Here is a 12186-nt window from a genome sequence, read left to right as displayed (position 1 = left end):
ACTGTCTCCATAATTGCCCCCTCATTAATTTTTAAGTCATTCTTTGTTGGTTTTTATATTCAGTTAAATATTAAATGCTTGGAATATAACTGACACCACATTGGGTGCAATGCTAGGAGTGAAATTGGTTAAGAGTTAAAGCTTCAGTCATACTATTGGTTCCAACTTTGTTACCACAGATGTAAAAAAAAAGATGTACACACACTATCAAGACTAGTGGGAGAGGTTACACGAACAGAAGGATAGTACTGGCCTTGGATGAAATACAGGCATTGCTTGTGAAAGCTGTGGGAAAACTGCAGATAATGCAAGACACTTGGACAAAAGAAACTGGTAATTGTAACGTGTTGCTCACAGTATTTTGGAAGAAACTGAAGGCTTCTGTATCCTTCTACATTGAGTTAGTTTTATATTTCCGTGATAAGACTAACTTTCCTTCTGCAATCATGAAAATAAATGACCATGGACTCAACTCCTGAATCTTCAATTTGTTGAGTTTTCCGATAACAGAGGATCAGAATTTCACTTTTGCATATGCTATAATTCTCAGATGCTCAAATAGGTTTGGAGTGGAATTGCAAAGCTTTGTTGAAAAAAATCTAACTAAACGTCCCCTCCCATTAGGGAATGCCAACCTTAAACATCAACTTTACCAGAAAGACATTAGATCAAACTGGGTGATGTCAGGCCAGATAAAAGATAAAACCCAAAGAAGTTGACATTTAAAAAAAAAGTCATCACATTCTATTTTAAAAGCAGCATAATGATAAGGCACAACAATTAGGTCTCTCAGCAGTGCACCCAAAAGAACAGATATAGAAACATACACAAACCATTCAGCTTATAAAGCCAATGCATTCTCCCGCTTTTTGTAGTACACCCGTAAATTAATATATCTGCACTCAATTTCCTTCTGAAGATAAAATGACTTATTATTTCCACTACATTTTTTTGGCAGTATATTCATGATCCTAATTTGTTACAGGAGATAATTTGTCTTTGTTGCTTTGGATATTTTTGACAACTAAAAATTTTTATTGTGTTTGCTGATCTCCTAGCAACAACAGTTCTGTTGTATCTAATTTTTTTTACACTTTTGAATATTTCTATTCCATACTTCCTTTAGTTCTCAAGCTGAGCTCAGTTGGATAGAGCATGGTGCTGTTAAGACTGATTTAAAATAAAATCACACCACTGACCAATATCTTGAAGTACAGCAAGTTCTCAAAAGGCAACAAAGAGTAGATGCTAAAGCTGTTGCCCCTGGCTGGACAGTTTGAATCAAGCTCTTGGGATTAGGGGCCAGCCATTTAAAAGCAGAAGAAATTTCTTCATAAGGTTGTGAATCTTTACTGTTCTCTACCCGAAACGGTTGTTAGAGCTCAGGTCATTAAGCATATTGAATATTTATATCAAAAGACTTTTGGAATAAAAAGAGGAATTAAGGAATATGAAAATAGGAGGTAAAATTGGAAAATCATCCATGATCTTACTGAATGGTTGAGCATGTTCAACATGGCAGTGTAGTCTAATACTGCTCCAATTTATATCCTTAGAGAATCGATGGTTATGGAAAAATATTCCAGTTTCCAAGTCGCCTCAACAACTACTCACCCATAAAGGTGACTTCTCACTGTTAACTTCATTCCATTAACTCCATTAGAGAAAATATTCAAGATTTGTACACTAATCAGAAAATTTCTTTTATGAAGAGATCCCTTTTCTCCAAAAACTATACCATAATTTCCTTAACTATTTTTCATAAATTCCTCGCTGGACCAGCAAATGAATGCATTTGCTACAGGCCTGATGGATGAGCTCATTGCCTTCCATGCAGCAAGAAACGACACACAGACACACACAAAGATTTTGGCATTATGCTAATACATTAATGTATTTTTTAAAACTAACAGAAGGAAACACAAAGACCAATCATTGAACCGGCATATTCAAATAAAAGAAACTAGTTGGGCAATACTTGCAGAATTGCTGGTTCAGCTAATGTTCAAAGTAGTGTTTGGAATTGACTTAGCAGTGATACTTTACTGACAAAGACAAATTCCAAGGAAAGCATTTGGTCTGATGCAAAGCACCTTTAATACTTTGGTGTTCAGTCCCTCACTGGAAGAATAATCAAAGCAAGGCCAAAGAATAAAAGATTCTCTAGCATGCGCTCCTCATATCAGCACAACCTTGGATTCAGACACTAAACTGAAATTAATCCAGCATTCTCTGGAAGCTCTGATAGAATGAAAAAAAACTTTTGGTGCATGACAGAACAAAGACACATTAACCAACTACACAAAATTTTAAACCATTTACAAAAGTTAGAATGGGCTTGTGTTTAATAGAAACACATTTTGCAAATCTACCAGAAACTGTCATAAAAATTTAATTGTCTGAAGCAACCTGATCTTAAAAGAACTTGAGCTTGTGCACAAATGAAAGCAATGCACAAGCAACAGCTGCAGGGGCAAAGATGGCCACTGGGGCAGTTAGGACAACAGGAATTTGGAAAAAAGAGAATTTGCACATGGCAACCTCTGAAATTGACCTATTGTCTTTCTAACCTTTTGTATGTGGAGGGCAATGCAAAAAGTGAGAAGTGAATGAAAATTGATGAAACTTGAAGTTTATAAATGAAATCTGCATCAATGACTTCACTTGGAACAAAAAAAAAGTGTGAAATTCTCAAATCCTACTGGGTCCCAACTATTTTTAATCTTTTACAGTTTGCATCTGTTTGAACATGACAGGCCACAACTGAAGCAGCTTGCTTGATTTCAGTCGCTACCAAGAAAGAAACACGACAATACACACTTCAGCATCTGTATCCAATCAGTTGAGTGCACTGTTTGATATCAACTGCTATCTTCATACTAGAAATTTGCCTTAAGGAGTGTATTGTAACAAATGAGCCCTCCACTATCACCTGATGAAGGAGCGTCGCTCCAAAAGCTACTGTGCTTCCAATTAAACCTGTTGGACTATAACCTGGTGTTGAGAGATTTTTAACTATCGTAACAAAGGCATACTCATGCAATTCAAAAACCCCATCTAAAAAAAATATTGGATTTGTTTCAAAATTGAGTGCTTAAAATGGCTGGTTCTATTTGTGTGATTAGAATTAAATTTGCTACTTCATGTTAACAGCTAAGAATTACAGGTATAAACTAAAAATATTATTTCCACATGCAAAATTAAAACTGGAGGCCCCTTTAACCCACAATGTAGAACTGATTTATAAAGGGAATATCAATTTGTGTGGAATAATGAAATACTTCCAACCTGAAACTAAAAATTCTGATGTATGTTGTGGTAAGACAAGTCTCCCTTGGAGCATTTTTCTCCCCTAAAATTTCAATGTGAAATTAACTGGTTAAAATACAAATATCAGTTGCCAAAATAAGTTCTTGCCCAATGTGCATAACCAAGCAGTTTCCCTGTGCAAAAGAAAACTGATTTGCATCATCATGCAATGGATGTAATACTGTAAGATAATGGAAACAGCTCCAAGTTTTTGATTAGACACTGAAATTAGTAGCAAGTTGAAAACAATTTTTAAAAAAAAACTACTTCATAGAAATGGTTTAAGAAAAAAACTTTTACAACCAACATATTTTTCTTTCCTCAGAAATAATAGCTCTTATCACTCCCACGAGCAAGTAATGAAATATTAAGTGCAACATGAAATCTACTTTGGACAGTACTTTGGACACTGTCAAATATAGCAGAGTAACAGTTTCCAAATGAGGCAAGAATTTTAACTTGCCAGAATTAAACAGTTGCTGGTAAATACTTTTGCTTAAAATAGTTTTGCTGTATACATATTGCATAGCAGTGTGCTATATCACTTACTTCAAGTCCTGTGCATTCACAATTCCAGCTGCTTCCGTCCAACATCAGACTTACCCTGCCTCCATACTGGAGCATCGGTGCAGGCAGCACTCGACCTGTAACTTCAGTCATTTCATTATGAACGACAATACCAAACTCCTTTAGATATGGATCTGGCCCGCCAATCATACTGTTACTCTTCACCTTTCAAAAAGAAAAGCACACAGTGAATACCAAAAATTATTTTAAAAATGTTCCTGCTAAAATAACTTAATTACATCCAATTGTAGGTGAATAGGCATGCTTCGTACCATTTGAACAACTTGACAAGTATCCAAAAGGAAGCATATATTGGGTACTTCTGATCTTGCATAACAGTGTGACTGTGCAAAAGCTCAGATATCCCCAGATTTGCAGAAATGAAACAGACTATCTTTTCAGGTGTTTACATTTGAACAGTCCCATGGTTTAAAAGAGCAACAGGAAGTGTATTGCAATTGGGGGTATAAAAAACTCAGCAGAGATTCAACAGCACCAATCATTGTACAGGAGCAGTGAAATTTGGTCCAGATTACAACAGTTTATCATACAAACTTTTGTATTCTTATTCCAAGGTGATGATCACTGCATACAGCAAAAAAAAAAGAAAAAATAAACTCTCATTTTTATAAATAATGTTTAAATGAGAAGGGTACGTAACAAAACTGGCAAAAAAAAATTAACAGTGACTGAACAGAAAAAGCACAATTTTCTAAAATGCAGACTGCACTTTAGCTCTTAAATTGTTGCTAGTTTAATTAAATCATCTACAGTTTTAAGAATTCCTGACATTTAATGATTTAGAAAGTTGCATCTTCTATTACTTCTGTTGGTTTGGATTTGTAGTCGTAATGCTTTACTCAATCTTATTCAGAAGGGCTACTAGACTAAAAAAAGCCTGCTTTTTCAGCTGGAAATAGTTCAAAAGCATCACCTTGCACCAAAAGTTTGATGTTTTCCCCTTCCTATTTTTCTTTCAAAGGGTAAATCCCTCAGATACTGGCAGATCTTGAAGAATTATCATTTTGGCTATGCACAGATATGAAGGTATTATCAACCACAGCCTTATAGGTAGGCATTCAACAGAAATCATTAAATTGATGTCGGAATCTTGAATGATATCTTTTCCTCGCCTCAATCAGGACCAATGCACAAACTGGTGACCAGTTCATTCAAAGATCATGAATTAAACAAATAACTCACCAGTCTTCATTCTTCAGCATTGAAGACATTTCTTCAAATTCAAAATCAGGTTTTAAAAAAAACTGCTCGTTTCCAATTACACATTTTGGAACACAAATGGTAAGTTTCTACTTCCAATATGATTTACTGGTCAGTTTAGCTCTAGGTGAAACTGCACCAGAAATTGTTTTTTTAAATGAAAACTCGAACTCACTCACCAGACGACTAATCTCCTCTTGTCGATCGGGCGCTGATCGTGCTGTAGCTTTGATCATGGTTGATGTTTGATTGTCTGTTAGTTTCTTGATACAGCGCTGCCCTGCTACAATGTTACATACCTTCAAGACAGAAATTTAGAAACAATGAATTCAACAAGTTAATGTTAAACAAGCCTTGCATGAAACAGCACACAGTATGTACTGTATCAATGGATACTTTTCCTCAATTAAAAACTGTTATCATGCACAATACCGTGAGAGAAGTGTGACAGTAGGGAGATACAAGATATTTGGCAATTACATATGGTTTAAATTATGCAGACCACTCAACTGTACATTTGTCTCTACTTCCACACATTAATGCCTTTTGAGTGTATGTAACTTCATGGATGTAAAAGGACAAGGGAAAAACTTATTTCAAATACTTTTATCACTACCACTACATAAATGATTTTTTTTAAAAAAAGATTGTAGAAAGAGCAATTTTAACTAAGATATGTATTCAGAAGTCAGCTACAAGCAGTTTTTGAAAAGCATTTTGCTTGGAGGCATTCTAGAATTCTATCCTGTAACCAATCATTCAGCTTGCCTATGCTGCGTCTGCACTCTGCAAGAATCATCCAGCCAGTTCTATGTCCCTGGTCCTTACCCAGCGTCCTTTGGACAGTCAACTGAAATTATATATTTTTTTTAAAAAGTCTCATGTTGCCTTTGGCCCAAATTGGTATCCTGTAGTTTACAACCACTTCTGCAAAGGGAACAGTTTCACTTTATTTACTCTGACTAGATCTCAGAGTTTTGAATACCTGTATCAAATCTTTTAGAACATAGAACATAGAACAACACAGCACAGAACAGGCCCTTCGGCCCACGATGTTGTGCCGAACTTCTATCCTAGATTAAGCACCCATCCATGTACCTATCCAAATGCCGCTTAAAGGTTGCCAATGATTCTGACTCTACCCAGAGAGTGGTGGGGGCATGGAATGCGCTGCCCGTGGGAGTGGTAAAGAACCCACCCCTGACATCTCCCCTATACCTTCCACCCTTCACCTTAAATTTATGTCCCCTTGTAACACTCTGTTGTACCCAGGGAAAAAGTCTGACTGTCTACTCTACCTATTCCCCTGATCATCTTATAAACCTCTATCAAGTCACCCCTCATCCTTCGCCGTTCCAACGAGAAAAGGCCGAGAACTCTCAACCTATCCTCGTACGACCTACTCTCCATTCCAGGCAACATCCTGGTAAATCTTCTCTGCACCCTCTCCAAAGCTTCCACATCTTTCCTAAAGTGAGGCGACCAGAACTGCACACAGTACTCCAACTGTGGCCTAACCAAAGTCCTGTACAGCTGCAACATCACTTCACGACTCTTGAATTCAATCCCTCTGCTAATGAACGATAATACTCCATAGGCCTTCTTACAAACTCTATCCACCCGAGTGGCAACCTTCAAAGATCTATGTACATAGACCCCAAGATCCCTCTGTTCCTCCACCTGACTAAGAACCCTACCATTAACCCTGTATTCCGCATTCTTATTTGTTCTTCCAAAATGGACAACCTCACACTTGACAGGGTTGAACTCCATCTGCCACTCCTCAGCCCAGCTCTGCATCATATCTAAGTCCCTCTGCAGCCGACAACAGCCCTCCTCACTGTCCACAACTCCACCTATCTTCGTATCATCTGCAAATTTACTGACCCACCCTTCGACTCCCTCATCTAAGTCATTAATAAAAATTACAAACAGCAGAGGACCCAGAACTGATCCCTGCGGAACTCCACTTGTAACTGGGCTCCAGGCTGAATATTTACCATCTACCACCACTCTCTGCCTTCGACCGGTTAGCCAGTTTTCTATCCAATTGGCCAAATTTCCCTCTATCCCATGCCTCCTGACTTTCTGCATAAGCCTACCATGGGGAACCTTATCAAATGCCTTACTAAAATCCATGTACGCTACATCCACTGCTCTACCCTCATCCACATGCTTGGTCACCTCCTCGAAGAATTCAATAAGACTTGTAAGGCAAGACCTACCCTTCACAAATCCGTGCTGGCTGTCCCTAATCAAGCAGTGTCTTTCCAGATACTCGTAAATCCTATCCCTCAGTACTCTTTCCATTACTTTGCCTACCACAGAAGTAAGACTAACTGGCCTGTAATTCCCGGGGTTATCCCTATTCCCTTTTTTGAACAGGGGCACAACATTCACTACTCTCCAGTCCCCTGGTACCACCTCCGTTGCCAGTGAAGACGAGAAGATCATGCCAACGGTACTGCAATTTCCTCTCTTGCTTCCCACATAATCCTAGGATATAACGTTCACTTCTCTCGCAAACAATCCTAGGTTCTCCTATCTATCTGACTAGAACCATTCTTGTACAATTTTTCTGTCCAAAGCCTCAACAACCTTCCTAATGTGTGATGCACAATACTCCAGTCGAGGCCAAACCAATGTTTTACAATGCTTCATCATAACCTGCGTGCTTTTGTATTCTACGCTTCCATTTATGAAGCCCAGAATCCCAAATTTCTTTCTCAAAGCACCTTATCAGTCTGTACAATTTACACACATATCTGCATCTTCTTTACGACTGTACCCCTTAGTTTGCATTGCCTCTCAATTTTCCACAAAAACAAATCTCTCCACGCTCCTGGATTAAGTATTATTTGCCAATTGCCCACCCAATCCATCAACTTTTCTATGTTTTTTTAAAAGTAAAATTCTTCTTCTGAAGTTCACAATTTTTTCAAGCTTAAAAATTGTGCCATCTTAGGCATTAAAAGTCTAGTTGAGAGTTAAAAACACTACTTGCATTTTATGAACCAGGTCTTTCCCCAAGTTCAAACCTAAATCTGTACTGTTAACCAATGCCAGCCATGTCAGCATTAGGAATGCAACAGATGGCTACAGCATCCAGGAACAAGAAAAGAAAGATGATTAGAATCTTGTGGTTTATAAATTGCATTTGGGAACACTGCCGGAGATCAGGCTCTAACTCATCTGCAACATCTCTGATAATGGATAATCTGCTGACGTGGACTACATGAATAATGACCACTTGAAGTACTATAGGGTGATGACTTGTAGAACTTTATACTGATAAGAAAGTCTACCGCTTTGGATTAAAAAAAAAGAGAAACTTTGTCAACATAAACCAGAAAACCTTGTCGTCTTTCTCGCATCAAGTAATGACACTAATCAAAAGCAAATGTTATATAAAAATAGGATTAAAACAAACATTTTTAAGAGAGCACAGTAAACATATGGACATGCCGATGACCCCAACAATTCAACTAGTTTACAATTTTTCACTTAAGTATACAAATCCCTACATTTCAAATCTTACCTCAAGTGGCAGATAGGTGTGCTTCTGCTCTTGTCCTACCTGTAGACAAGGTAGGTGAGGATACTTAAGTTGCAAATTATACTTTTGTTTGAAATATTGTGCCACTGTACATTCCATTGCTTGCCCATTTTCCAGTTGTAGAGGAAACCTGGCAAAGGCAGATAATTAACAACCATGAGGTAGGTCAGTGCTATTCAAATTCTGGATTAGTGGTGCTGGGAAAGCACAGCAGTTCAGGCAGCATCCAAAGAGCAGTGAAATTGATGTTTCGGGCAAAAGCCCTTCATCAGTGCTATTCAAAGCCGAGTGGACAACACAAAGCAAGGCTGCATATAACAAAGAAGATGGTTTCAAAAATCTATACTTAAGCAGGGATCAATAAAGTATGTATTACAAAAGAATACCTAGAGGTATTTTGGGCTGGAATTGGTCTATCTTAAAATTCAAGGAAAAATTGCACATAGACAAGGCTAGTTATTTTTAATAAATATTGAAGGAGATCCATATCCTTCATATTGAAGGAGATTGTCTCAAGGATTTCAATATGAAAAGGGGAAAGCACACATCTAGAACCTATATTCAGTTACCTATAACAAATGTAGTCAAAAAAAGTATCTGTGTGTTACATTGGATGCCATTACTAATTGTCAAAGATCACAAAAGTGAGAAGTAATAGATTAAGAAACTTGACAAATCTGATGCATTTGGAAAATAAAACATTTAACTCTCAGCGGTAAGAAATGAATAAAATGAGTTTGCAGAGTGATGCCAGTGTGAATTAAATTCCAGCTCCAGCTGAGGTGACCATGCAGAACTTTCCTTCTCAACCTCTTCCTCTCCTGACTTGTGGTGACCCTCAGATTATATCACCATGTCATTTCCCTCTATAGCAGCCCTATAGTCAGGTGGGATACAGTGAATTTACCCTTACTTTTTCAGAAAGCAGTTGAGCAAATTCTGCTATTGTAAAGACCTGGGATTAAATAGCAAACTGACTGTTTTTTAACTGTTGTTAACAGTACAATGAGTAACTAGGTATAAATATTGGTTCCAAGACCTAGTCTTGGGTCTGTTCTAGATAATCCGCATTGCACACAGCCGAAGTGCTCCTACAAGAATGCAGAATAGATTCGCAAAATCAAAAACAAAAATCAGACTTCATTTTTGTTCAATTTCTTCAGTTAAATATTTAAAATTAATTTGAACAGTATTCAAGACTTAATGGATAAAACTAGCTTTAAGAACAAACTCACAACCATGCTTTATCTTAACTATTAGGAGTCCACAGATTGGATGGTTGTTTCTCCACGGTCTTTGAAAGTGGGAACTTTAATTTAACACCATGGTCTAGCCTGGATAAACAGTGGAGGCACTGAGGAAACCCATGCACCCATGGGCCTAGCAACATCTAATGAATGGGCACTTAACAGCCACACACACATCTCTAATTTTATCTAGGGCACATGAATACTGCAGTAGCTTTAGCTGTTGGGGCAATTAAGAAATAGGACCTCCATCGTAGGTCCCCTCTGACTACTGGAGGCACCCATCCCTGAGAAGATCCATCCACCCCACACATCTCCCCTCCTTCATGACAAGATCCATCCACTACCATTGCCATGCCCTCACTGGGATCTGCCAATGCACTTATCTGGATGACATTTCTCAAAGCTTACTGCTGTGTTTCCAGATATCACTGCTCCCATCCAATGCTCTCTGGGCCTACTGTCGCCAACCACATGAATGGCCAACAGCTTTGTGGTCCAGAACTACAGGGTCAGAAATCCTGCCACTATCACATTAAGAATCCATTAAATGACACAGTGACAAGTGAGGGCAAACTCTCAACCAATATTTCAGTTAGGTCAGCAACAACTATAGCTCATGCTTTTCTACTACCCCTTCAAATCATCTGGCAACAAAATTGACTTCCATAACTTTGCAATATCACTTTAAAAGGACCCCACTATTCAAAATGATCATCTACACAACTCCGTTTCACATTGCTCCTCATTACATTTGATTTCTTATGGACCAAAGACTTGCCGATCCCGGCCTTAAATATACTCATTGAGGAGTATTCACAGCATTCTGGAATAAACGTCCAAAGATTCACAACGCTGAGTAAAGAAATTTCTCCCTTAAGTGCAATACTAAGCTACCTGAATAGATTCCAACATTTTCCTGATAGTGGATGGGAGGCTAACTGGTCTGTAGTTCCTTTCTTTCCACCTTCCTTTTTCCCTTAAATAGAGGTGTCACATTTTCTAACATCCAATCTTCTACCATTGAAATTTTTAAAAAAAATATAACTACTGCATCGCCATATCGACACTAAATAGACCACAGTGGTTGATGACAGGTCTCAAAGGCAACTAGGATAGGCAATAAACGTTGGACACCCACATCCCATGACCAAATAAAAAATCCTAAGGATTGGTTGGATTTTAATCCGAGATTTATGCAGTACTTTTCCCTCAACTCTTATCTGCTCCTTAGTTATCCTCTATTCTCATATCCTTGTTCGCCATAATAGTTTCTTCTGTCTCTAAAAAACCAGCATTTATTTTTGCTGCCTTCAAGTTTACGATCAGTTTTTATTCCTGGCTAGTTTATTCTTTGTTTATTCTCTTTTTATAAATCAACTTTTTGTTTCCCCTGTGCAGGCTAAGCATTTCAATCCTCAAACTTTCTAACATTTGTTGCAACATTACAAGTCTCTTCTTTTAACCGATTGCTATCCTCAAAAAGCTGCACTTGGATCTTTCTTGCTGATTGCTGCTTGGTTATTAAAATGAAATTCATTTTTGTTAAATGTTGACTTGTTTCTTAAAACTAACAATGGGAAAGATTTAATCACGTACCTTTTAGTCTGTTTACGTAATCAACCTTTGGCACCTCTCCCACGCAAACCTATGTAATAACCGGTGCTTAAACTTAAGATTTTTGCTTGGGACCATTTGTTATTTTCAAACTTAGTATAGAATTCAAATGTATAATGATCACTTTTGCACAGCAGATCTTTTCCTACGAGATTAACAACTAACTCTGACACATGGCATAAAACTAGATATAAAATAGTTTTATATAGGTGACTTTAAAACTAGCCATTCCCACAACGTTTAGTGGGGTATGGTCACAACAGCATGCTCAAACTCATCTTCCTGAATATTTGTGCCAATTTGATTAATTTTTGTACAGACTCAAGTATTACTTTGCTTCATCTGTTTCTGGCCTAATGCGTAGTTCAACAACCTATTACTAAGGGGGATCTAAAAGCATACTGCTGTGACCATTTTCTGTTTTAGGTTTATCTTAATTACCATTTAAATCTTCCAAGCCAAAATCCTGACTCACTATTGTCTTTACATCACCCTTCACTATCAGGGATATTCCCCCTCCTTTTCCATCCTGCCTGTCAGTAGAATCATAGAAAAGTCACAGCACAAAGAGACCGTTCAGCCCATATAGTGTGTACACTAGTTTATGGGTGGCACAGTGGTTAGCACTGCTGCCTCAAGGCGCCAGGGACCTGGGTTTGATTTCGCTCC

At 37.9% G+C, this 12186-nt stretch overlaps 1 protein-coding gene across 3 annotated transcripts in view; it reads right to left on the bottom strand.

Annotated features, from left to right (window-relative positions):
• Positions 1-12186, bottom strand: part of LOC140453590 (protein argonaute-4) — a 105962-nt gene that overhangs the window by 38789 nt on the left and 54987 nt on the right. For 2 of the 3 annotated variants that reach the window (XM_072548398.1, XM_072548400.1), the window contains exons 8-10: positions 8636-8783; positions 5277-5396; positions 3859-4041 (exon numbers count right to left, since the gene is read on the bottom strand). In XM_072548398.1, the coding sequence (XP_072404499.1) occupies positions 3859-4041; positions 5277-5396; positions 8636-8783 (451 nt within the window). The remainder of the gene's footprint in view (positions 1-3858; positions 4042-5276; positions 5397-8635; positions 8784-12186) is intronic. The other variant, XM_072548399.1, reaches the window with a different exon arrangement.

Source organism: Chiloscyllium punctatum, chromosome 27 (assembly GCF_047496795.1).
Source record: "Chiloscyllium punctatum isolate Juve2018m chromosome 27, sChiPun1.3, whole genome shotgun sequence".
In the NCBI taxonomy this organism is placed as follows: Eukaryota; Metazoa; Chordata; class Chondrichthyes; order Orectolobiformes; family Hemiscylliidae; genus Chiloscyllium; species Chiloscyllium punctatum.
The sequence above is the reverse complement of the archived record's forward strand: the minus strand, read 5'-3'. Positions and strand labels throughout refer to the sequence as shown.